This window comes from Ranitomeya imitator, chromosome 4, assembly GCF_032444005.1.
Source record: "Ranitomeya imitator isolate aRanImi1 chromosome 4, aRanImi1.pri, whole genome shotgun sequence".
NCBI classification, from domain to species: Eukaryota; Metazoa; Chordata; class Amphibia; order Anura; family Dendrobatidae; genus Ranitomeya; species Ranitomeya imitator.
Window position 1 is genome coordinate 684,599,878 of NC_091285.1, and position 27,357 is coordinate 684,627,234.

The following is a 27,357-nucleotide window of genomic DNA, read 5'->3' on the forward strand; positions in this document are numbered from 1 at the left end:
ATAATAAAGCGTTGTTTTTTGCCTCGTTTTTTTTTTTTTTTTCTTACGGTGTTTACTGAAGGGGTTAACTAGTGGGCCAGTTTTATAGGTCGGGCCGTTACGGACGCGGCGATACTAAATATGTGTACTTTTATTGTTTTTTTTTTTTTATTTAGATAAAGAAATGTATTTATGGGAATAATATTTTTTTTTTTTTCATTATTTTGGAATATTTTTTTTTATTTTTTTTACACATTTGAAATTTTTTTTTTTTACTTTTTTACTTTGTCCCAGGGGGGGACATCACAGATCAGTGATCTGACAGTTTGCACAGCACTCTGTCAGATCACTGATCTGATAGGAGTGCAGGCTGCTTCACAGTGCCTGCTCTGAGCAGGCTCTGTGAAGCCACCTCCCTCCCTGCAGGACCCGGATCCGCGGCCATCTTGGATCCGGGCCTGGAGCAGGGAGGGAGGGAGGTGAGGAGACCCTCGCAGCAACGCGATCACATCGCGTTGCTGCGGGGGGCTCAGGGAAGCCCGCAGGGAGCCCCCTCCCTGCGCGGTGCTTCCCTGTACCGCCGGCACATCGCGATCATCTTTGATCGCGGTGTGCCGGGGGTTAATGTGCCGGGGGCGGTCCGTGACCGCTCCTGGCACATAGTGCCGGATGTCAGCTGCGATAAACAGCTGACACCCGGCCGCGATCGGCGGCGCTCCCCCCGTGAGCGCTGCCGATCGCATATGACGTACTATTGCGTCCTTGGGAAGTAAAGCCCACCCCACATGGACGCAATAGTACGTCTAATGGCAGAAAGGGGTTAATGTATTTGTTACAAGGTAAAAAGAACTGGGTAACCATGCTCCAATTATGGTGATCCCACTTTTTTTTGCCAGGGGTTCGAGTAGTATCAATTCTGTACATGCTTTAGTTGTTCTCCTTCAAAGTAAGCTACTCTTACCAGTTTTTAAAGCAATTACAGAAGCCTAAGTCCCAAACTTTCTTTGAGCTTTAAATCATTCAACATGATGTCATTAATTGGCTTTGATATACACAAGTCCCATTTTAACCAATTTTAGTGTTTTACTCTAAGGGCTCATTCAGATGTCCTTTTGTCGTGTATGAGTTCTAACCATGGTTTTCATGTTTGATTTGTTTTTTTGTGTGGACCAAATGGTCCACGCAATATTGAACAGATATATTCGATACTGATCCTAGGGTCGGATCAAAATTGGCAAATGCGTTCATGAAAAAAAATGGACCGAGCTCAGATGCTAAATAGAAGATAAAGAAAAAAATTTTTTCTTGTCTCATTCGCAAAAAGCTGCTGAAACTTGGAAGTTTCAAAACTTTGCTTCTCAGGAACCACCAATTCCTTGATGGCCAGTGGTAGACTTTTCACCATCTTAGGCTACGTTCACATTTGCGTTGTGCGCCGCTGCGTCGGCGATGCAACGCACAACGCAAATAAAAACGCACCAAAACGCACGCAAAAACGCTGCGTTTTGCGACGCATGCGTCGTTTTTTGCCGAAATTTGGACGCAAGAAAAATGCAACTTGTTGCGTTTTCTTGGCCCGACGCTTGCGGCAAAAAAACGCATGCGTCGCACAACGCAGCACACAAAAATGCATGCGTCCCCCATGTTAAATATAGGGGCGCATGACGCATGCGTCGCCGCTGCGTCACCCGACGCAAATCCGACGCAAACACGCAAAACGCTAATGTGAACGTAGCCTAATATCAATATTTTCTAATTTTACTTGAAGACTGGGGTATTACCAAATCTCCAAACATTCACATGAGTTGCCACATATATTATTTACCTCTACAGTATATGCCTGAATTTTTTTGATTATGCTATCTCATGATATTTTGGAAGAAAGTTGGGCGATTTGAGTATACACTAACCTTTCCTCTCATCGAATACTGATCAATAAAATCTATCAGCACACAATTGTAGTACTAGCCATCAGGAACGATGAGCTAAATATTCATGCAGATCAACACTGCTTTGACTAGATACCAGATTGTTTTTCTCCTAAAGGCACTAAGAAATAAAAGCTACCAGAAGATAGTTCTGCTATTGACCTCAAGGGACTAGTCTCCCTGAGGAGGATTTTACCACAATTGGTGGTCAATGATTATTTTTGACTTTTGCATCCACTGGGATCTTTGCTGCAACCAAAACTGTATCAGACAGCAGTTAGTCACGGCAGGAGTCAGGACCCCACACTGTGTATCTGTCTCTTTTGGGTATGTCTGCTGAATAAGAACTTCTTATAGCTTTTGTATTAACCATCTTACTCCATCATGTTTACATATGGCCTTACAGTGTTTGCTCCACTAATCCTCTCTCTCCTTAGCTATCCACAAACCCCAACACCCTCTAACCAAATAATCATCTCCCCTTCCCTCTTATCTACCCACCTGTCCTCCTCTGCTGACTTGCTCCTCAACCTTAAATCTGTCCTAATAAAACACAAAACAAGCCGGCCACTCTCCTTCTCCCACCTGCTCTCCCTTTCTCTGCTTCTCCTCACTGCTGGTGACATATCTCCCAACCCTGGACCCCCACAGCTCATCACCTCCCATTACTACCCCCTCCTACCGCTCTCTATCTAATATGAACTATAGCAATCTTTCCAACATAAAACACATGCCCCTGATGCCCACCCCCCTGCTCCCTCTCTCTGGAGCACTCTGGAATGCCCACTCAATCTGCAATAAGCTTCATGTGATCTATGACCTTTTTCTCTCTCACAATCTTGCCTTCCTTGGCCTCACAGAAACATGGCTAACACCCTCTGACACCGCCTCCCCTGCTGCGCTGTGTTACGGCGGCCTCCATTCCACCCACACCCTTCGCCCCGGCAACAGACATCGTGGAGGAGTAATAATAATAATAATAATTTTTATTTATATAGCGCCAACATATTCTGCAGCACTTTACAATGAGGAGTGGGTCTTCTCCTTTTTTCAAACTGCACCTTTAACCCAATCCCACCTCTACCCTCCCTTATCCTCCCCTCTTTTGAAGTCCACTCTGTCCGCATCTACTCTCCCTCCAACTTCCAAATGGCTGTCATATACTGACCTCCGGGCCCGGCCACTGCCTTTATTGACAAATTCTCCACCTGGCTTTGTCACTTTCTCTCTGCTGACATTCCCACCATCATCATGTGTGACTTCAACATCCCCACTGATACCCTTCAGTCAACAGCCTCCAAACTTGTCCCTTACTTCATCTTTTTGACTTACTCAGTGGTCCTTTACAGCCACCCACACAGATGGATATACAATAGACCTTGTCTTCACCCGTCTAACTTCACCACCTCTCCTCTTCCTCTATCCGACCACCATCTGCTCACTTTCTCATCCCTGTCCTAATCACCTGTCACCCATGTCCAGCAACATGCGCACCCCCGCAGAAACCTTGCACACCTATACACCCACACGCTCTTTGACTCTATCCTACCACTGGCATCCATATCCTCACTCCATGACACAGACAATGTCACTGCTTTCTACAATGCCTCTCTCGCATCAGCTATTGACACTGTTGCCCCTCTCGTTCATGGCAGAGTGCGACGTATCAATAGACAACCTTGGCATAATAACACCAGTAAAAAGCTCCGGCAAGTGTCCAGGGTTGCAGAGCGGCATTGGAAGAAAACACATTCGCAAGATGACTTCACTGCTTTCAATCAGGCAACACTCGCTTTTAAATCTGCTCTCACCTCTGCTAAACAGGCCTACTTCACAACCACGTATCTTTCCTAACCTACAACCCCAAACAGTTATTCAAAACCTTTAACTCCCTCCTCCGCCCCCCACTGCCCCCTCCCTACCTCCCTCATATCTGCTGAGGACTTTACCACACACTTTAAAAATAAGATCGACCAAACAAGGCAAGTCTTCATTGTTCAACCACCACAACCCCTTTGTATACCAGACCAATGCCGAAACCCCATAACCTCCCTATCCAACATCACTGAAAGGGGGCTTAACTGTCTCCTCTCCAAATTGCACCTCACCACCTATGCGCTCGACCCCATCCCATCCCACCTCCTTCCCAACCTCACCACCACCCTTATCCCATCCCTAACCCACCTCTTCAACCTATCACTAACTTCTGGCACCTTCCCTTCTGCTTTTAAATATGCCACAATCACGCCTATCCTTAAAAAGCCAACCCTCAATCCAACTGCTATGTCCAGCTATCGCCCAATATCGCTGCTCCCATTCGCTTCCAAACTCCTGGAGAAGCACATCCACGCTGAGCTTTCCTCCCACCTCTCATCTAACTTGCTGTTTGACAATCTACAATCTGGTTTCCGCCCCCATCACTCAACCGAGACAGCCCTGACCAAAATTACTAACAACCTACTTACAGCCAAAGCTAACGGACAATACTCTATACTCCTCCTTCTAGACTGGTCCTCTGCCTTCGACACAGTTGACCACTGCCTCCTACTACAGATCCTCTCCTCCTTTGGCATCAAAGACCTCGCCCTATCGTGGATCTCCTCATACCTTTCCAACCCCACAGTCAGCGTCTCACACTCCCACACTGCCTCCTCATCCCACCCTCTCTCTGTTGGTGTCCCCCAAGGCTCTGTTCTAGGACCCCTACTCTTCTCAATCTATACACTTGGCCTGGGACAACACATAAAGTCTCATGTATTCCAGTACCACCTTTATGCTGATGACACTCAGATCTACCTTTCTGGCCCAGACATCACCTTTCTGCTGTCCAGAATCCCAGCGTGTCTCTCAGCCATATCCTCCTTCTCCTCTCGCCTCCTCAAACTCAATGTGGACAAATCTGAACTCATCATTTTTCCTCCATCTCATAGATCTTCCTTACCTTACCTATCTATCACTATTAACGACATCACGCTTTCCCCCGTACCGAAAGTCCGCTGCCTCAGAGTAACTGTTGACTCTGCCCTGTCCTTCAAACCGCATTATGCAAGCTCTTTCCACCTCCTGTTGCCTCCTATCTTCCGAATCCGTACTTTCCTCAACTGTCAATCTACTAAAATGCTTGTGCATGCCCTCATCGCCCGCCTTGACTACAGCAACATCCTTTTCTGTGACCTCCCTGCTAACACCCTTGCACCTTTCCAGTCCATTCTTAACTCTGCTGCCCGACTAATTCATCTCTCTCCTCGCTACTCCTCTGCTTCCCCTCTATGCAAATCTCTTCACTGGCTCCCATTCCCTCAACGTATCGAGTTCAAATTACTAATACTAACCTACAAAGCCATCCATAGCCTGTCTCCTCCATATATATATCTATATATCCATATATCTCTGAACTAATCTCCCGATATCTTCCCTCACGTAATCTCCGGTACCTTCCAAGGCCTCTTTCTCTCCTCCACACTTATTCGCTCCTCACCCAACCGCCTCCAAGACTTCTCCCGAATATCCCCAATCCTCTGGAATTCTTTGCCCCAACACGTCCGACTATCAACCACATTCAGATCCTTCAGACGGAACCTGAAAACTCATCTCTTCAGGAAAGCCTACAGCCTGCACTGACCCCACTGCCTCCTCACCAACACCGGAGCTCCTGCAACCCCCAACCTATTGTCTCCTTCCCCACCATCCTGTAGAATGTAAGCCCGCAAGGGCAGGGTCCTCTCCCCTCTGTATCAGTCTGTCATTGTTAGTTTGTTTACTGTAAGTGATATCTGTAATTTGTATGTAACCCATCCTTATGTACAGCACCATGGAATCAATGGTGCTATATAAATAAATAATAATAATCAGATGAAGGTTATCAAAGCAATCTTCTCTTTTGGTATGCTTGCCTATTTAGCAGTGCTTGGAGGGTTTTCTTGATAGTTTGCACACATTTGAGACTTTCTTTAAAATGTCTTGCTTCATAGGCAAGAGAACCTGACAAATGACCTCCCTTGACACTGTTTAATAGCAGAGAGTTCTGATTTTGACACAGTTTGGGACCATAGATTTCGCATTTGTAAATAAGACTAAAACAAACTGTCCTACTGGAAAGTACAATTATGTGCAAACAATGATTCTGGAGAAGATCCAAGAACTTCCTATGACTTATAGATTTGTATAAATGCCAAGGAACTTTAACACTTTCATATTTTTTTCACTTTCAGGTGCTGTCTCAGATAACACCCCAGCTCATAACGGAGATAGACCAGATTCTGGGCAACAAACCCAACATTAAGAAAGATTCCCGTGCGTGAGGATCTCCCCTCCGCATTCTGGAAACCTCTTAGTGTCCCCAAAAATTGCGGACAAAGGACATAAGAAATTACGCTCGCCTGGTGCATGGTCCCCCACTCTGGCAGTGCTGAGAGAGCGGGAGGAGTACATTTAGCCAGCAATAACGGGAGGATAACCAGTTGCCTGCTTAGTACTACGGGGTCAATACATGCATTACTTCATGTCACCCTGCAAGGGAAGGGGCAGAGATACACAGTCTGAACTGGTACAAAGAAGAAAGGTCATAAGCATGGAAATGACTTCAAGGAGAACTGACTCATGGTTCACATATTTATTATTCCTGTATTTTCTACATAATATTTCTTAAAGCTTCTTTATTCTGTGTGACTCTGCAGAGATCATAGCTTTCATCTTTCTGTGTTACCCAAAGAGAGGGTGGGCTCATAACTTCCTTCTGCCTTTATCATCTTTATCACCTTGAAGGGAGAGTGGCAGAATCATAGCTCCTTCTATCTGTATCACCCTGCAGGAGGAGGAGACTCATAGCTCCTCCTATCTGTATCACCCTGCAGGAGGAGGAGACTCATAGCTCCTCCTATCTGTATCACCCTGCAGGAGGAGGAGACTCATAGCTCCTCCTATCTGTATCACCCTGAAGGAGGAGGAGACTCATAGCTCCTCCTATCTGTATCACCCTGCAGGGGGTGGGGACTCATAGCTCCACTTATCTGGATCACCCTGCAGGAGGAGACTCTTAGCTCCTCCTATCTGTATCACCCTGCAGGGGGAGGAGACTCATAGCTCCACTTATCTGGATCACCCTGCAGGGGGAGGAGACTCTTAGCTCCACTTATCTGGATCACCCTGCAGGGGGAGGAGACTCATAGCTCCACTTATCTGGATCACCCTGCAGGGGATGGAGACTGACAGCTTCTCCTATCTGTAGCACCCTGCAGTGGGTGGAGACTCATAGCTCCTCCTATCTGTATTGCCCTTCAGTGGGTGGAGACTCACAGATTCTCCTATCTGTATCGCCCTGCAGTGGGTGGACTCACAGTTTCTATCTGTAGCACCCAGCAGTGGGTGGAGACTCATAGCTCCTCCTATCTGTATCACCCTGCAGTAGTGGAGACTCATAGCTCCTCAAATCTGTATCACCCTGCAGGGGAGGAGACTCCTAGCTCCTCCGATCTGTAGCACCCTGCAGGGGGTGGAGACTCAGCTCCAGATATCTGTATCACCCTGCAGGGGAGGAGACACAGCTTTTCCTATCTGTAGCACCCTGCAGGGGGAGGAGACTCATAGCTCCTCCTATCTGTAGCACCCTGCAGGAGGAGGAGACTCATAGCTCCTCAAATCTGTATCACCCTGCAGGGGGAGGAGACTCACAGCTTCTCCTATCAGTAGCACCCTGCAGGAGGAGGAGACTCATAGCTTCTCCTATCTGTAGCACCCTACAGGGGGAGGAGACTCATAGCTCCTCCTATCTGTATTACCCTGCAGGAGGAGGAGACTCATAGCTTCTCCTATCTGTAGCACCCTGCAGGGGGAGGAGGTGTGGGGTCTATAGCTTCTCTTATCTGTATCAGTGTTAGGGGCTGACTCATATCTGCCTCCTGATTGTGCCATCCTAAAGAATGGAAAGACCAGTTCATAACCTGGGAGAGAAGCAGTTTCATAGCTCATACAATCCTGCCCTAGTAAAATATGCAAAAGTCTACCCACTCTCCCTATTACATTGTGTGAGCAGAAGTGAGGACACCTTGCACTTAGCAGGAAGAGTACTATTCCTTTTAGTCTGTGCCAATGGCTTTGAATCAATGCCACAGTACTTATTATTCTATATTATTATGTCTTAGTCGTAGAATTACCAGTACATCTCATTCATTGGTAATCAGCTGTGTGCCTGGGGCATGCTATGACCTCAGTCATTGCAACACAAGACGATTATCTTTGTCCATTAATAGAAGACCTCTGTGCATCAATACGAAGAATGGAACTGATACTAACGAGCAATAGCCCCTTCTAAGGCCTCGATCGGGCGGCCTTAATGCGGCTGCATTTTATCGCGGCACGTTCTGACACAACAGCAAATCTACTGATCCGAACTAACCTATAACATGGACGGTAAAATGCGGCCCCGCTATGCACGCCTGACAGATGCCTAACCCTTGACTCCTAGAACAGTAGCAGGGTCCATCTCTATCTTCACACTAGTAGGATGCAACTCTTGTAGATTGACTCTCATTTGCATGATGTAACCACAGGCATTTGGCATGAAATGCAAGCGGAAGGTATATGAACTAAAACCAAACCAAGGTGACCAAAACTGATAGTATTTTCTGGAACCGAATTAGCGTGACAGGAGCAAAATAATATTCTCCAACATGGAGTCGGATGTAAATACCCGTTAATAAATCTTTGTATTCAAGCGGTATTATAGGGCTTTCGGGAGATGAAAAATGAACCTGACCCGATAGTTCTCCAACTTATAAGATATGAACTGTCACATGACGTACTCTACAAAAATATGTAGCACATTTATAATGCACTACTTGAAACACAAGATGGCAGCTGGGATAACCAAACGACAAGAAGGAATGTGGCAGATGTGTAGATATACGCGCTACTTGAAACACTAGATGGCTGTCGAAATTTGCAAATTATGCAAATAAGATATGTCAGGTAATTTAACGAGGTTCATTTCATCCAGAGAAATTTTTCGGTCGAAATGAAGCTCATGCAATGGTGACATCAGTTGTTTGAGCCGGGGTTTATGGGTGTCTCAGTTTTACCCAAGCAAGAGGTCCAGTTTGGAGGTGCCCACCACTAGTTTATCTCATATCGTAAGGGAGGAGACCATCTTCTATGTCCATGGACAACCCAACTTTCATAGTTTGAAGTAGAGGTGAACATATCATTGGTGCAACCTGTGGAGTTGCACAGGGGCCGTAGAGTAAGGGGGCCCCATTTCTATCTCCAAAGAAATGTAATTGTGCATTATGATGAGTTATTAGACTGCGAAGGGCCCATGTACTGTTCTTGCGCTGTGGTCCTTTTCAGACTGTTTGCCGGTGGTTTGACGACTGAGGTTACCATTGCTAAGAACCCCCATTTCTTGTAAATGGTAGACATCTCCAATTACATAAGGCGCCCATATTTAAATTTTAGGGCAAATACCCAGCCCAAAAAGTGGAATGGTTTTTAGTTCAAGTAGAGGTGACCATAGATATCTTTATATTCTGCCCAAAATGAATGAGTATCCATCACCGTAATCATGGCATCTGAGGTCATAGTATTTTAAGCTATTTGGCTTTGATGACATCACCTTCAATGACATCTATGAAAATTAACCTTCTGTCAAGAAAGTGGTGTCATCTATGGCCGGCAGGGGAGGAGGCGGCTCATTTCAAGATGCCATCAGCTATAGACTTGCACTGTAGAAAAGTATTTATAGGTTGGCCATAGTGAGAGGCCAGAGACTAGAGAGGGCAATGAGTCATTTTTCTTATTGGGCAATATGGCGTATTTTTGACATTTTATAGATGTTCATAGACATGGCGCAGGAAGCAATAATGTATTTTTGTGCACAATAATAAGAATCGACTGCATCTGTTGGGATGAGAAGGAAGCTTGGGGATGACTGTACTATGTGACTGAAAGGCTGAGAACTCATTGCTCAAGCTTGCTTAATAATAATAAATTAAGAATCCAAAAACTGTTCGTCAAGAGTCCTCGTCTGTTAATGGTTCGCATATCCAGTACCTGTTGTAGTATGCTTCTTCAACTTGAAATGAGCTTTAAAGTTTGTTTATTTCTTGTTTAACGGAACTGTCCGCTTTGATGACCCCTAAAAAAATTAAGCTAAGGAGAGGCTGTAGTAGCTCTATCAACAGAAGCTGTCATACAGTAAGTCCTCCTAGAGCTGCTCTTCTGAATGGCTTTTTGTTCTGGGTAATGGACTGGTATAGAGAACAAAAAAGTCATAGGTTGGCCAACTTTTATTGGCCAAAGTCCAATGTGGGTCAGTAAAATAGCTACCTACTAGTTGACTACTGACCTTTACACACATTTGTCTACTGTCGGAATTCTCACCTTGATTTTCACATCTCGGTCACAGATCAGTATTTGTCAAGTTTGAGATCTGAGCTTAACTTGTGACCATAGCCATAGGTGACCATTAATGACTTGTGACTATCTCGGGGTCAAGGTTAACAATTGCTGACATTGTGCCTCACCTGGCGACAGGTTAGCTCCGAAGGTCAAGACTAGGGTTGAGCGACTTTTACTTTATGAGGGTCGAGTCGGGTTTCGCGAAACCCGACTATCTCAAAAGTCGAGTCAAGTGAAATCAGCCGATTATGGCGAAAAGTCAGGGATCGACCGAAACACGAAACCCAATGCAAAGTCAATGGAAAATCTTTTTTTTCTCTCTCTCTCTCTCTCATATGAAACGCGACTTTGGCGCGAAGATCGCCGACCGCATGGCCGATCCCACACTAGGATTGGGTCAGGTTTCATGAAACCCGACTTTGCCAAAAGTCGGCGACTTTTGAATTTGTCCGATCCGTTTCGCTCAAGCCTAGTCAAGACGAAGCCTTATTTATATGTGTTTTTAGAATACGTTTACTAATTTTTTAACGAATAGCACACAAACACATTATGGTCTACAGCTATTTTTACGTGAACAGAGAAGAACACCCGAGATACGGCCAAAAACAAATGAAATGTTTTTTATTTAACATCAATACAAAGAATGAATAAGAATAAAAAAGGTGGGGACAATACCAGAACTTGAGGGGCACACCGAAGGGACAGACAAGCTGCAGAATGTTCAATTACAATATATTTGATAAAGTTCAATAAAAATAGGAGACGGCATTGAGCATGTGCTGAAAATAATTAATAGAAAATTATTCCGAATATACTGCCAGTTCAAAAAATAGAAGACGGCAGTGGACATGTGCTAAAAATAGTTAACAGACAAAAATATCAAATATACTGCCACTCCAAAGAGTGGTATTAAAAATACGTGCAAAAAGTGGCATGTGCAAGGTATGCAAAAAATATATATACATATTACTAAAGGGCATATGCTTAATATAGCGGAGAAAAAAGGGGGAAGAGAGAAAAAATCAGCACAATTGCTGAATGATACAATAACCTGAGATAACGCACATGTAAATATATGTAGCCCTAACAGGAAATTACCAAAAGAAATCTCCAGATAAATACCTTTATGCACGCTGCAGAGTCCCTAGGATGCAACCGACCCCGACGCGCGTTTCGGCATCTGCCTTCATCAGGGGCAGCTGTCACAGTTGGTAGATTCAATGCTGTCACATGTGGTATATTCACAGCTGTCACAGGTGGTATATTGACTGATGTCACAGGTGGTATATTCACTGCTGTCACAGGTGGTATATTCACTGCTGTCACAGGTAGTATATTCACTGCTGTCACAGGTGGTATATTCACTGCTGTCACAGGTGGTATATTCACAGCTGTCACAGATGGTATATTCACTGCTGTCACAGGTGGTATATTCACTGATGTCACAGGTGGTATATTCACTGCTGTCACAGGTGGTATATTCACTGCTCTCACAGGTGATATATTCACTGCTGTCACAGGTGGTATATTCACTGCTCTCACAGGTGGTATATTCACAGCTGTCACAGTTGGTATATTCACTGATGTCACAGGTGGTATATTCACAGCTCTCACAGGTGGTATATTCACAGCTGTCAGTTGGTATATTCACTGATGTCACAGGTGGTATATTCACTACTGTCACAGGTGGTATATTCACTGCTGTCATAGGTGGTATATTCACAGCTGTCACAGGTGGTATATTCACAGCTGTCACAGGTGGTATATTCACAGCTGTCACAGGTGGTATATTCACTGCTCTCACAGGTGGTATATTCACTGCTCTCACAGGTGGTATATTCACTGGTGTCACAGGAGGTATATTCACTGCTCTCACAGGTGGTATATTCACAGCTGTCACAGGTGGTATATTCACTGCTCTCACAGGTGGTAAATTCACAGCTGTCACAGTTGGTATATTCACTGCTGTCACATGTGGTATATTCACTGCTGTCACAGGTGGTATATTCACTGGTGTCACAGGTGGTATAGTCACTGCTGTCACAGGTGGTATATTCACTGCTCTCACAGGTGGTATATTCACAGCTGTCACAGGTGGTATAGTCACAGCTGTCACAGGTGGTATAGTCACTGCTGTCACAGGTGGTATATTCACTGCTCTCACAGGTGGTATATTCACAGCTGTCACAGGTGGTATAGTCACAGCTGTCACAGGTGGTATATTCACTGCTCTCACAGGTGGTAAATTCACAGCTGTCAGTTGGTATATTCACTGCTGTCACATGTGGTATATTCACTGCTGTCACAGGTGGTATATTCACTGCTCTCACAGGTGGTATATTCACAGCTGTCACAGGTGGTATATTCACTGCTGTCACAGGTGGTATATTCACTGCTCTCACAGGTGGTATATTCACAGCTGTCACAGGTGGTATATTCATAGCTGTCACAGGTGGTATATTCACTGCTCTCACAGGTGGTATATTCACTGCTGTCACTGGTGGTATATTCACAGCTGTCACCAGTGAATATACCACCTGTGACAGCTGTGAATATACCACCAGTGACAGCAGTGAATATACCACCTTTGTCACAGGTGGTATATTCAGTATTGTCATATGTGGTATATTCACTGCTGTCACAGGTGATATAGTCACAGCTGGTCCCGGTTGGTATATTCACTGCTGTCAGAGGTGGTATATTCACAACGGTCACTGGTGGTATATTCACTACTGTCACAGATTGTATATTCACTGCTGTCGCAGGTGATATATTCACTGCTGTCACAGGTGGTATATTCACTGCTGTTACAGGTGGCATATTCACTGCTGTCACAGGTGGTATATTCACTGCTGTCACAGGTGGTATATTCACTGCTGTCACAGGTGGTATATTCGCTGCTGTCACAGGTGGTATATTCACTGCTGTCACAGGTGGTATATTCACTACTGTCAGAGATGGTATTTTCACTGCTGTCACAGGTGGTATATTCACTGCTCTCACAGGTGGTATATTCACTGCTGTCACAGGAGGTATATTCACTGCTGTCACAGGTGGTATATTCACTACTGTCACAGGTGGTATATTCACAGCTGTCACAGGTGGTATATTCACAGCTGTCACAGGTGGTATATTCACAGCTGTCACAGGTGGTATATTCACTGCTGTCACAGGTGGTATATTCACTGCTGTCACAGGTGGTATATTCACTGCTCACATGTGGTATATTCACTGATGTCACAGGTGGTATATTCACAGCTGGTATATTCACTGCTGTCACAGGTGGTATATTCACAGCTGTCAAAGGTGGTATATTCACTGCTGTCACAGGTGGTATATTCACTACTGTCACAGGTGGTATATTCACAGCTGTCACAGGTGGTATATTCACAGCTGTCACAGGTGGTATATTCACAGCTGTCACAGGTGGTATATTCACTGCTGTCACAGGTGGTATATTCACTGCTGTCACAGATGGTATATTCACTGCTGTCACATGTGGTATATTCACTGATGTCACAGGTGGTATATTCACAGCTGTCACATGTGGTATATTCACTGCTGTCACAGGTGGTATATTTATTATTGTTATTGGTGGTATATTTATTGCCCACATAGGTGGTCTATTCAGTACTGTCATGAAGGACACAGCCACTAGTCTCCCATGTTGTATATTCACCACTGTCATGGGTGGTACATTCAGTAAAGTTAGAGGTGCTATAGATATGAGTGGTCACTGCTTGCACACGTGGTATATCCACTGCTTTCCTGGATGACACTTTTACAGTCTATAAATATATCTTTTTAGTGCTGAGGTTGCTTTCATCTATCCGTGGCGCTCTCCTCCGGGCTTGGACTTGTTTCATTTCAGCACTTTGGCTCTTTTTCTTGTAACAAGGCCGAACTTGTTTCCTTTCTCTCTAGTTACAATTTGAATCATCCACCTTTGCTGACTTGGTCACACCCCACCATTTGTATGTGGGAAACCCCCATGAAGGCTGCCCCGAGGATACGGATATGTACGTGCTATATATGGTGTGTCGCAGTCAGTCAGACTTTGGCCAGCGACCCTGCCCACGTTTTCTCTTGTTTTTGCTGCGTGAGTCATCATTGTATTATATCATCTTCCTGTTGCTGCTTTCTTTTCTTATAGGTATGTGGTTAACCCTTCCCACCACACACCGGCTGGCTGATTAACCCTTGTGCTGCTGTATAGCCAGGGTGTATATATGATTACAATTATTTAGAGAAGCCTATAGCGGCGCTTTAAGACGGAGCTCAAAAGCTCCAGACAAATCTCGACAGATACGGAATTATCTGCCAAATAATAGAGGCTTCGGATTCTGGCCCGACGGCAGGGTTGTCAGAAATGTGAAGAAATGTTTTCCCGTAAAGTGATCCATTATGCCAGGAGAATAATCTCACAAATTCCGTCATGTGATATATACCGGGAATCACGTATAATACAGGCTTGTGCTTCAAGAACTGTGGAGCGGGCAACCGTTTTGGGTAAATGTCTGTCCCTCAGCTTTCACTGGGCACACGTCTGTCTACGAGGGAGGAATGAACCGGAAAACTGGTTCAGGAACTTTCTACAGAATCCAGCTCACAAAGTTACACTGAAAAGACATGTTCTTGATGAGACAACCACAACCAGTTACAGTTTCGTCCTAATTTCAAACCAAAACCCTAAAATTAATTAGCCGTCAGACCAGACCCCTAAAATGTATCATATCAGGCTTCTAAAATGAATTAGACCTCAGACCAGACCCATAAATTCATCCCGACCCCTAAAATGAATCAAACTCCTGACCAACTTATAAAATGAATTGGATCACTGACCAGACCCTTCACGTTACTCAGAGCCCAGACCTTTAAAATAACTCTGACCCCGACGAGTGAAATTCATTCAGATTCCAGAACTCACCTCTAAAAGAAATTGAGCCCCGACCCCGACCAGACCCCTAAACTTTACCAGGCATATAAAATTAACTCAGACCACTAAAATTACCGTATTTTACAGACTACAATGAGGATTTTATTATAAAATGAATCTCTGGTTTAAAAAGTAGAAGACAGGAAAAACATTTTCACAACTCAAAAAAATAATTTGGCCTGGAAGTGTAAAAAATACAGGGGTTAATACCGCAAAATTGTATGAGGTACGGCAGAATAGAGAGGGGAAAAGTCTCTGCTCAGGGTTTCTCTAAAGCACGTATATTGTACACATACAGTACAGACCAAAAGTTTGGACACACCTCATTTAAAGATTTTTCTGTATTTTCATGACTATGAAAATTGTACGTTCACACTGAGGGCATCAAAACTATGAATTAACACATGTGGAATTATATACTTAACAAAAAAGTGTGAAACAACTTAAATTATGTCTTATATTCTAGGTTCTTCAAAGTAGCCACCTTTTGCTTTGATGACTGCTTTGCACACTCTTGGCATTCTCTTGATGAGCTTCAAGAGGTAGTCACCGGGAATGGTCTTCCAACAATCTTGAAGGAGTTCCCAGAGATGCTTAGTACTTGTTGGCCCTTTTGCCTTCACTCTGCGGTCCAGCTCACCACAAACCATCTCGATTGGGTTCAGGTCTGGTGACTGTGGAGGCCAGGTCATCTGGCGTAGCACTCCATCACTCTCCTTCTTGGTCAAATAGCCCTTAGGCCATGTTCACACGATCCTTTTTTTCATGCGGAATTGCCGCGATTTTCCCGCTGCGGGTCCGCAGCTGTTTTCCATGCAGGGTACATTACATTGTACCCTATGGAAAACAGGAACTGCTGTGCCCACAATGCGGAAAATAAAAAAAAAAGCCGCTCTGAATAGCTGCGGGAAAAAAGAAGTACCATGTCACTTCTTTTTTCGGAGCCGCAGCGGTTCTGCACCCATTGACCTCCATTGTGAGGTCAAACCCGCAGTAAAACCCGCAGATGAAAAAAATATCTGCGGGTTTTACTGCGGTTTGTGGTGCAGAACCGCTGCAGCAGGAAGTGCGGGGAAGTGGGCGGAAGTGCGTGGGCGGAGTGTGGCTGCCCCCCCGTGCTCCGATCCCGCCCCCCGATGCTCCAATGCCCCCCCCAGTGCTCTGATGCCCCCCCGGTGCCCTAATCTCCCCCCCTTATACTTACCCGGCGTCCCGGTGTCCGTCCGGCCGTCTTCTCCCTGGGCGCCGCCATCTTGCAAAATGGCGGGCGCATGCGCAGTGCGCCCGCCGAATCTGCCGGCCGGCAGATTCGTTCCAAAGTGCATTTTGATCACTGAGATATAATCTCAGTGATCAAAATAAAAAAAAATAGTAAATGACCCCCCCCCCCCCTTTGTCACCCCCATAGGTAGGGACAATAAAAAAAAATTTAGAATTTTTTTTTTTTCCACTAAGGTTAGAATAGGGTTAGGGGTAGGGTTAGGGTTAGGGTATTTTCAGCCATTTTAACCCTAAAAAACTTCCTAGAAAACACACAGACTCTGCATAGAAAACTGCATAAAAAAAGGATCAAAAAAAGGATAAAAAAACGCATCAAAAAAGGACAAAAAAAGGACCAAAAAAAGGACCTGCGTTTTCTGCCAAGAGCTGCAGTTTTTTAAAAAATAGTCCTGAAAAAAAAAGGATGGAAATCAGGAACATGTGAACATACCCTTACACAGCCTGGAGGTGTGTTTGGGGTCATTGTGCTGTTGAAAAATAAATGATGGTCCGACTAAACGCAAACCGGATGGAATAGCATGTCGCTGCAAGATGCTGTGGTAGCCATGCTGGTTCAGTATGCCTTCAATTTTGAATAAATCCCCAACAGTGTCACAGAGGGCAGTGCGGGGGAGAGTGGTGCGGGGGAGATCGGTGCGCGGGGAGGCTGGTGCGGAGGAGACCTGTGTGGGGGATATCGGTGCGGGGGAGAACTGTGCGGGGGAGGGTGGTGCGGGAGAGACCTGTGTGGGGGAGATCGGTGCGGGGGAGGTCGGTGCAGGGGAGACCTGTGCGGGGGAGACCGATGCAAGGGAGGGCAGTGCGGGGGAGGCTGATGCGGAGACCTGTGCGGGAAAGGCGGTGCGGGGGAGGGCAGTGCAGGTTGGTGTGGGGGAGACCTGTGCAGAGGGCGGTGCGGGGAGACCTGTAAGGGGAAGCCGATGTGGGGGTGACCTGTTAGGGGAGGCCGGTGCGGGGGGGGACCTGTTAGGGGGAGGGTGTTGCGAGGGAGACCTGTTAGGGGAGGCCGGTATGGGGGAGACCTGTTAGGGGAGGCCGGTGTGGGGGAGACGGGTGTGGGGGTGACCTGTTAGGGGGGAGGGCGGTGCGGGGGAGACCTGTTAGGGGGGAGGGCGGTGCGGGGGAGACCTGTTAGGGGGGAGGGCGGTGCGGGGGAGACCTGTTAGGGGGGAGGGCGGTGTGGGGCAGACCTGTTAGGGGAGGCCAGTGCAGGGGAGATCGATGCGGGGGAGGCCGGTGTGGGGGAGACCTGTGCGGGGGAGGGCGGTGCGGGGCAGACCTGTTAGGGGAGATCGATGCGGGGGAGGCTGGTGAGGTGGAAGCCGGTGTGGGGGAGACCTGTGCAGGGGAGGGCGGTGCAGGGAGACCTGTTAGGGGGGAGACCTGTTGGGGGGAGTGCGGTGCGGGGGAGATCGGTGCGGGGGAGACCTGTTAGGGGAGGCCGGGGCGGGGGAGCCCTTGCGGAGGAGGGCGGTGCGGGGGAGACCTGTGCGGGGAAGACCTGTTAGGGGAGGCCAGTGTGGGGGAGAACTTGCGGAGGAGACCTGTGCAGGGGAGACCTGTTGGGGGAGGCCGGTGCGGGGGAGACTGATGTGGGGGAGACCTGTTAGGGGGAGGCCGGTGTGGGGGACGGGTGTGGGGGTGACCTGTTAGGGGGGAGGGCGGTGCGGGGGAGACCTGTTAGGGGGGAGGGCGGTGCGGGGGAGACCTGTTAGGGGGGAGGGCGGTGCGGGGGAGACCTGTTAGGGGGGAGGGCGGTGTGGGGCAGACCTGTTAGGGGAGGCCAGTGCAGGGGAGATCGATGCGGGGGAGGCCGGTGTGGGGGAGACCTGTGCGGGGGAGGGCGGTGCGGGGCAGACCTGTTAGGGGAGATCGATGCGGGGGAGGCTGGTGAGGTGGAAGCCGGTGTGGGGGAGACCTGTGCAGGGGAGGGCGGTGCAGGGAGACCTGTTAGGGGGGAGACCTGTTGGGGGGAGTGCGGTGCGGGGGAGATCGGTGCGGGGGAGACCTGTTAGGGGAGGCCGGGGCGGGGGAGCCCTTGCGGAGGAGGGCGGTGCGGGGGAGACCTGTGCGGGGAAGACCTGTTAGGGGAGGCCAGTGTGGGGGAGAACTTGCGGAGGAGACCTGTGCAGGGGAGACCTGTTGGGGGAGGCCGGTGCGGGGGAGACTGATGTGGGGGAGACCTGTTAGGGGGAGGCCGGTGTGGGGGAGACGGGTGTGGGGGTGACCTGTTAGGGGGGAGGGCGGTGCGGGGGAGACCTGTTAGGGGGGAGGGCGGTGCGGGGGAGACCTGTTAGGGGGGAGGGCGGTGCGGGGGAGACCTGTTAGGGGGGAGGGCGGTGTGGGGCAGACCTGTTAGGGGAGGCCAGTGCAGGGGAGATCGATGCGGGGGAGGCCGGTGTGGGGGAGACCTGTGCGGGGGAGGGCGGTGCGGGGCAGACCTGTTAGGGGAGATCGATGCGGGGGAGGCTGGTGAGGTGGAAGCCGGTGTGGGGGAGACCTGTGCAGGGGAGGGCGGTGCAGGGAGACCTGTTAGGGGGGAGACCTGTTGGGGGGAGTGCGGTGCGGGGGAGATCGGTGCGGGGGAGACCTGTTAGGGGAGGCCGGGGCGGGGGAGCCCTTGCGGAGGAGGGCGGTGCGGGGGAGACCTGTGCGGGGAAGACCTGTTAGGGGAGGCCAGTGTGGGGGAGAACTTGCGGAGGAGACCTGTGCAGGGGAGACCTGTTGGGGGAGGCCGGTGCGGGGGAGACTGATGTGGGGGAGACCTGTTAGGGGGAGGCCGGTGTGGGGGAGACGGGTGTGGGGGTGACCTGTTAGGGGGGAGGGCGGTGCGGGGGAGACCTGTTAGGGGGGAGGGCGGTGCGGGGGAGACCTGTTAGGGGGGAGGGCGGTGCGGGGGAGACCTGTTAGGGGGGAGGGCGGTGTGGGGCAGACCTGTTAGGGGAGGCCAGTGCAGGGGAGATCGATGCGGGGGAGGCCGGTGTGGGGGAGACCTGTGCGGGGGAGGGCGGTGCGGGGCAGACCTGTTAGGGGAGATCGATGCGGGGGAGGCTGGTGAGGTGGAAGCCGGTGTGGGGGAGACCTGTGCAGGGGAGGGCGGTGCAGGGAGACCTGTTAGGGGGGAGACCTGTTGGGGGGAGTGCGGTGCGGGGGAGATCGGTGCGGGGGAGACCTGTTAGGGGAGGCCGGGGCGGGGGAGCCCTTGCGGAGGAGGGCGGTGCGGGGGAGACCTGTGCGGGGAAGACCTGTTAGGGGAGGCCAGTGTGGGGGAGAACTTGCGGAGGAGACCTGTGCAGGGGAGACCTGTTGGGGGAGGCCGGTGCGGGGGAGACTGATGTGGGGGAGACCTGTTAGGGGGAGGCCGGTGTGGGGGAGACGGGTGTGGGGGTGACCTGTTAGGGGGGAGGGCGGTGCGGGGGAGACCTGTTAGGGGGGAGGGCGGTGCGGGGGAGACCTGTTAGGGGGGAGGGCGGTGCGGGGGAGACCTGTTAGGGGGGAGGGCGGTGTGGGGCAGACCTGTTAGGGGAGGCCAGTGCAGGGGAGATCGATGCGGGGGAGGCCGGTGTGGGGGAGACCTGTGCGGGGGAGGGTGGTGCGGGGCAGACCTGTTAGGGGAGATCGATGCGGGGGAGGCTGGTGAGGTGGAAGCCGGTGTGGGGGAGACCTGTGCAGGGGAGGGCGGTGCAGGGAGACCTGTTAGGGGGGAGACCTGTTGGGGGGAGTGCGGTGCGGGGGAGATCGGTGCGGGGGAGACCTGTTAGGGGAGGCCGGGGCGGGGGAGCCCTTGCGGAGGAGGGCGGTGCGGGGGAGACCTGTGCGGGGAAGACCTGTTAGGGGAGGCCAGTGTGGGGGAGAACTTGCGGAGGAGACCTGTGCAGGGGAGACCTGTTGGGGGAGGCCGGTGCGGGGGAGACTGATGTGGGGGAGACCTGTTAGGGGGAGGCCGGTGTGGGGGAGACGGGTGTGGGGGTGACCTGTTAGGGGGGAGGGCGGTGCGGGGGAGACCTGTTAGGGGGGAGGGCGGTGCGGGGGAGACCTGTTAGGGGGGAGACCTGTTAGGGGGGAGGGCGGTGTGGGGCAGACCTGTTAGGGGAGGCCAGTGCAGGGGAGATCGATGCGGGGGAGGCCGGTGTGGGGGAGACCTGTGCGGGGGAGGGCGGTGCGGGGCAGACCTGTTAGGGGAGATCGATGCGGGGGAGGCTGGTGAGGTGGAAGCCGGTGTGGGGGAGACCTGTGCAGGGGAGGGCGGTGCAGGGAGACCTGTTAGGGGGGAGACCTGTTGGGGGGAGTGCGGTGCGGGGGAGATCGGTGCGGGGGAGACCTGTTAGGGGAGGCCGGGGCGGGGGAGCCCTTGCGGAGGAGGGCGGTGCGGGGGAGACCTGTGCGGGGAAGACCTGTTACTGGAGGCCAGTGTGGGGGAGAACTTGCGGAGGAGACCTGTGCAGGGGAGACCTGTTGGGGGAGGCCGGTGCGGGGGAGACTGATGTGGGGGAGACCTGTTAGGGGGAGGCCGGTGTGGGGGTGACCTGTTAGGGGGGAGGGCGGTGCGGGGGAGACCTGTTAGGGGGGAGGGCGGTGCGGGGGAGACCTGTTAGGGGGGAGGGCGGTGCGGGGGAGACCTGTTAGGGGGGAGGGCGGTGTGGGGCAGACCTGTTAGGGGAGGCCAGTGCAGGGGAGATCGATGCGGGGGAGGCCGGTGTGGGGGAGACCTGTGCGGGGGAGGGCGGTGCGGGGCAGACCTGTTAGGGGAGATCGATGCGGGGGAGGCTGGTGAGGTGGAAGCCGGTGTGGGGGAGACCTGTGCAGGGGAGGGCGGTGCAGGGAGACCTGTTAGGGGGGAGACCTGTTGGGGGGAGTGCGGTGCGGGGGAGATCGGTGCGGGGGAGACCTGTTAGGGGAGGCCGGGGCGGGGGAGCCCTTGCGGAGGAGGGCGGTGCGGGGGAGACCTGTGCGGGGAAGACCTGTTAGGGGAGGCCAGTGTGGGGGAGAACTTGCGGAGGAGACCTGTGCAGGGGAGACCTGTTGGGGGAGGCCGGTGCGGGGGAGACTGATGTGGGGGAGACCTGTTAGGGGGAGGCCGGTGTGGGGGACACGGGTGTGGGGGTGACCTGTTAGGGGGGAGGGCGGTGCGGGGGAGACCTGTTAGGGGGGAGGGCGGTGCGGGGGAGACCTGTTAGGGGGGAGGGCGGTGCGGGGGAGACCTGTTAGGGGGGAGGGCGGTGTGGGGCAGACCTGTTAGGGGAGGCCAGTGCAGGGGAGATCGATGCGGGGGAGGCCGGTGTGGGGGAGACCTGTGCGGGGGAGGGCGGTGCGGGGCAGACCTGTTAGGGGAGATCGATGCGGGGGAGGCTGGTGAGGTGGAAGCCGGTGTGGGGGAGACCTGTGCAGGGGAGGGCGGTGCAGGGAGACCTGTTAGGGGGGAGACCTGTTGGGGGGAGTGCGGTGCGGGGGAGATCGGTGCGGGGGAGACCTGTTAGGGGAGGCCGGGGCGGGGGAGCCCTTGCGGAGGAGGGCGGTGCGGGGGAGACCTGTGCGGGGAAGACCTGTTAGGGGAGGCCAGTGTGGGGGAGAACTTGCGGAGGAGACCTGTGCAGGGGAGACCTGTTGGGGGAGGCCGGTGCGGGGGAGACTGATGTGGGGGAGACCTGTTAGGGGGAGGCCGGTGTGGGGGAGACGGGTGTGGGGGTGACCTGTTAGGGGGGAGGGCGGTGCGGGGGAGACCTGTTAGGGGGGAGGGCGGTGCGGGGGAGACCTGTTAGGGGGGAGGGCGGTGCGGGGGAGACCTGTTAGGGGGGAGGGCGGTGTGGGGCAGACCTGTTAGGGGAGGCCAGTGCAGGGGAGATCGATGCGGGGGAGGCCGGTGTGGGGGAGACCTGTGCGGGGGAGGGCGGTGCGGGGCAGACCTGTTAGGGGAGATCGATGCGGGGGAGGCTGGTGAGGTGGAAGCCGGTGTGGGGGAGACCTGTGCAGGGGAGGGCGGTGCAGGGAGACCTGTTAGGGGGGAGACCTGTTGGGGGGAGTGCGGTGCGGGGGAGATCGGTGCGGGGGAGACCTGTTAGGGGAGGCCGGGGCGGGGGAGCCCTTGCGGAGGAGGGCGGTGCGGGGGAGACCTGTGCGGGGAAGACCTGTTAGGGGAGGCCAGTGTGGGGGAGAACTTGCGGAGGAGACCTGTGCAGGGGAGACCTGTTGGGGGAGGCCGGTGCGGGGGAGACTGATGTGGGGGAGACCTGTTAGGGGGAGGCCGGTGTGGGGGAGACGGGTGTGGGGGTGACCTGTTAGGGGGGAGGGCGGTGCGGGGGAGACCTGTTAGGGGGGAGGGCGGTGCGGGGGAGACCTGTTAGGGGGGAGGGCGGTGCGGGGGAGACCTGTTAGGGGGGAGGGCGGTGTGGGGCAGACCTGTTAGGGGAGGCCAGTGCAGGGGAGATCGATGCGGGGGAGGCCGGTGTGGGGGAGACCTGTGCGGGGGAGGGCGGTGCGGGGCAGACCTGTTAGGGGAGATCGATGCGGGGGAGGCTGGTGAGGTGGAAGCCGGTGTGGGGGAGACCTGTGCAGGGGAGGGCGGTGCAGGGAGACCTGTTAGGGGGGAGACCTGTTGGGGGGAGTGCGGTGCGGGGGAGATCGGTGCGGGGGAGACCTGTTAGGGGAGGCCGGGGCGGGGGAGCCCTTGCGGAGGAGGGCGGTGCGGGGGAGACCTGTGCGGGGAAGACCTGTTAGGGGAGGCCAGTGTGGGGGAGAACTTGCGGAGGAGACCTGTGCAGGGGAGACCTGTTGGGGGAGGCCGGTGCGGGGGAGACTGATGTGGGGGAGACCTGTTAGGGGGAGGCCGGTGTGGGGGAGACGGGTGTGGGGGTGACCTGTTAGGGGGGAGGGCGGTGCGGGGGAGACCTGTTAGGGGGGAGGGCGGTGCGGGGGAGACCTGTTAGGGGGGAGGGCGGTGCGGGGGAGACCTGTTAGGGGGGAGGGCGGTGCGGGGGAGACCTGTTAGGGGGGAGGGCGGTGCGGGGGAGACCTGTTAGGGGGGAGGGCGGTGTGGGGCAGACCTGTTAGGGGAGGCCAGTGCAGGGGAGATCGATGCGGGGGAGGCCGGTGTGGGGGAGACCTGTGCGGGGGAGGGCGGTGCGGGGCAGACCTGTTAGGGGAGGCCAGTGCAGGGGAGATCGATGCGGGGGAGGCCGGTGTGGGGGAGACCTGTGCGGGGGAGGGCGGTGCGGGGCAGACCTGTTAGGTGAGGCCAGTGCAGGGGAGATCGATGCGGGGGAGGCCGGTGTGGGGGAGACCTGTGCGGGGGAGGGCGGTGCGGGGCAGACCTGTTAGGGGAGATCGATGCGGGGGAGGCTGGTGAGGTGGAAGCCGGTGTGGGGGAGACCTGTGCAGGGGAGGGCGGTGCAGGGAGACCTGTTAGGGGGGAGACCTGTTGGGGGGAGTGCGGTGCGGGGGAGATCGGTGCGGGGGAGACCTGTTGGGGGAGGCCGGTGCGGGGGAGACTGATGTGGGGGAGACCTGTTAGGGGGAGGCCGGTGTGGGGGAGACGGGTGTGGGGGTGACCTGTTAGGGGGGAGGGCGGTGCGGGGGAGACCTGTTAGGGGGGAGGGCGGTGCGGGGGAGACCTGTTAGGGGGGAGGGCGGTGCGGGGGAGACCTGTTAGGGGGGAGGGCGGTGTGGGGCAGACCTGTTAGGGGAGGCCAGTGCAGGGGAGATCGATGCGGGGGAGGCCGGTGTGGGGGAGACCTGTGCGGGGGAGGGCGGTGCGGGGCAGACCTGTTAGGGGAGATCGATGCGGGGGAGGCTGGTGAGGTGGAAGCCGGTGTGGGGGAGACCTGTGCAGGGGAGGGCGGTGCAGGGAGACCTGTTAGGGGGGAGACCTGTTGGGGGGAGTGCGGTGCGGGGGAGATCGGTGCGGGGGAGACCTGTTAGGGGAGGCCGGGGCGGGGGAGCCCTTGCGGAGGAGGGCGGTGCGGGGGAGACCTGTGCGGGGAAGACCTGTTAGGGGAGGCCAGTGTGGGGGAGAACTTGCGGAGGAGACCTGTGCAGGGGAGACCTGTTGGGGGAGGCCGGTGCGGGGGAGACTGATGTGGGGGAGACCTGTTAGGGGGAGGCCGGTGTGGGGGAGACGGGTGTGGGGGTGACCTGTTAGGGGGGAGGGCGGTGCGGGGGAGACCTGTTAGGGGGGAGGGCGGTGCGGGGGAGACCTGTTAGGGGGGAGGGCGGTGCGGGGGAGACCTGTTAGGGGGGAGGGCGGTGCGGGGGAGACCTGTTAGGGGGGAGGGCGGTGCGGGGGAGACCTGTTAGGGGGGAGGGCGGTGTGGGGCAGACCTGTTAGGGGAGGCCAGTGCAGGGGAGATCGATGCGGGGGAGGCCGGTGTGGGGGAGACCTGTGCGGGGGAGGGCGGTGCGGGGCAGACCTGTTAGGTGAGGCCAGTGCAGGGGAGATCGATGCGGGGGAGGCCGGTGTGGGGGAGACCTGTGCGGGGGAGGGCGGTGCGGGGCAGACCTGTTAGGGGAGATCGATGCGGGGGAGGCTGGTGAGGTGGAAGCCGGTGTGGGGGAGACCTGTGCAGGGGAGGGCGGTGCAGGGAGACCTGTTAGGGGGGAGACCTGTTGGGGGGAGTGCGGTGCGGGGGAGATCGGTGCGGGGGAGACCTGTTAGGGGAGGCCGGGGCGGGGGAGCCCTTGCGGAGAAGGGCGGTGCGGGGGAGGCTGGTGTGGGGGAGACCTGTGCGGGGGAGAACTTGCGGAGGAGACCTGTTAGGGGAGGCCGGGGCGGGGGAGCCCTTGCGGAGGAGGGCGGTGCGGGGGAGACCTGTGCGGGGAAGACCTGTTAGGGGAGGCCAGTGTGGGGGAGAACTTGCGGAGGAGACCTGTGCAGGGGAGACCTGTTGGGGGAGGCCGGTGCGGGGGAGACTGATGTGGGGGAGACCTGTTAGGGGGAGGCCAGTGTGGGGGAGACTGATGTGGGGGAGACCTGTGCGGGGGAGACCTTGCGGAGGAGACCGATGCGGGGGAGGCTGGTGTGGGGGAGACCTGTATGGCGGAGGCCGGTGTGGGGGAGGCCCAGCCCAGGAGGGGTGAGTGACCCAGGGTCTTCGGGCATTAGCAGCCGGAACATTGGACAGAACACTACTCTGCCGCCGTCCGGTCGCTCACCTCGCGCCTTTAACGGCCGAAAAATGAAACAAACAATAGAGTGTGCGCGAGATCGGAATCTAGAAGATAAATAGTCCGGAGCGATCACTGCGCGGCCTCCTCACCGTCGCATCACACTCCCTAGTGACACGCCGCTGGCAGGTTGCCAAGGTAAACACTGACGTCACCGGTCACAGCCGGCGCGCTCAGGCGGCCGGGAAATACTCTGAAATTCCGGACACGATAGTAGCAGCAGCTAGCCACACCTCCGTCTCCTGATTGGTCATGACGTCACTCGTTTCCGGCGGAGGCGGAGTTTCCTTCCCTATAAAAGCCCGCGCTCCGCCAGCCATCTCCATCATTTCATTCATTGCACCGCAGCTGCCGTAAACGCAATGTCGTCAACGCTTTCTAACGTCGCGGAGGAGGAGTGCGGCATCTGTTACCTTGACTACGACCAGGAGAGGAGGCGGCGTTCATTGGCGGCCTGCCGGCACGTGATCTGCTCCAGCTGCCTCGATCACCTGGCGGTAAGAGGCAGCGAGGTGACCTGCCCCTACTGCCGGGCGCCTTCTCCGTTGTTGCCTAGCGACCATGACGTCACGGGACCGTTGAAGTGGTTGAAGAGACTGTGCAGAAAGTCGAGGGCGGGGTCCCGCCGCAGAGGTGAGTGGGGCGGGGTTATGGGCTTGATTGACAGGTTGCTGTTATGCTTTTGTAGTGTGTGGGCGGGGCTTCGGCTGTGATTGACAGGAGGTTGATTTAGCAGCATGGTGCTCTGCTAGGTGCTGGATTAGCGAATGTTCCGATGGATTAGACAGTCCTATGCACGAGCGTCGTGGAATGTGACGGCATATTGCGGCTCTGCGGCTGATAGAAGGGTCACATCAGCGTTTTCAGGATGAGTAGGAATTTACCTTTAATTATCCCTTTAATTCTCCCCCTATAGGCTGTGTGGCCAATGAGGACCTGCGGGACATGGCGATGATGTGCTCGTACTTCATGTGATGTCGTGTTGGGACTTGCAGTTCCCCTCCTGGACCTGTGGAGGGCGCTGTCTGCGGACATCCCGATGGTTTCACCTACTGAGGACTGTCTGGAAAAGATGGGATTAAGTCTGACCCTGAAGAGCACACTGGCCTCTCCCGGACCCCTCCTCTCACTGCCATGTTCTGGGCTCGTACAAGAGGCACAGGCCACGACGCGCGTCCTTACTGCGACTGCAGCAGCCGGCCGCCATCTCTGACCCTGGGGGTCCTGACTGGTCCCTGTAAGGGCAGCGCCCCCTGCTGCTGGCCAGGGAGCGCACATGACCTCCCCTATGACTGTAACCAGGGGTGGGGCGAGACCTTGGGGGTCATTACTGGATGTTACGGCCCCTGCTCCCATGATGCACTTTGCTATTTATATCTATTTATTACTAAGCTGTGACAATATAATTTTTATAAATGTATTTATAACCTGTGATTGTTGTCGGTGTCCTTCCATAGTATGTGCACCCCCACCACACACGAGACCTTGGTTCTACCATGTCTCCACCTCTAGATCATGAGATCTCCAAGACCACCATCTGTACATACAGTACCCCGTAAGGCTATGTTCACACACTGCATTTTTGATGCGTTTTTTCCCGCAGGCGAAACTTCCTCTCTTGGCAGTGAGAAACATATGGGCATAGAGTTGTGCCTCCGTTACAGGGCTAGACTTGGCACCTAC

At 53.6% G+C, this 27,357-nt stretch overlaps 1 protein-coding gene and 1 long non-coding RNA gene across 2 annotated transcripts in view; both read left to right on the forward strand.

The window, feature by feature from the left end:
- The window catches only part of KCNAB3 (potassium voltage-gated channel subfamily A regulatory beta subunit 3), a 94,854-nt gene extending 84,943 nt beyond the window's left edge, over positions 1-9,911 (forward strand). The window contains exon 14 of the mRNA XM_069767409.1: positions 6,119-9,911. Within this exon, the coding sequence (XP_069623510.1) occupies positions 6,119-6,208 (90 nt within the window). The 3' untranslated portion in view covers positions 6,209-9,911. The remainder of the gene's footprint in view (positions 1-6,118) is intronic.
- Positions 9,912-25,998: 16,087 nt separating this feature from the next.
- On the forward strand, positions 25,999-27,106 carry LOC138677352 (uncharacterized). Its single transcript, XR_011320878.1, has 2 exons — positions 25,999-26,307; positions 26,591-27,106. It is a non-coding gene; the product is annotated as an uncharacterized lncRNA (long non-coding RNA).
- The last annotated feature ends 251 nt before the right edge of the window (positions 27,107-27,357 follow it).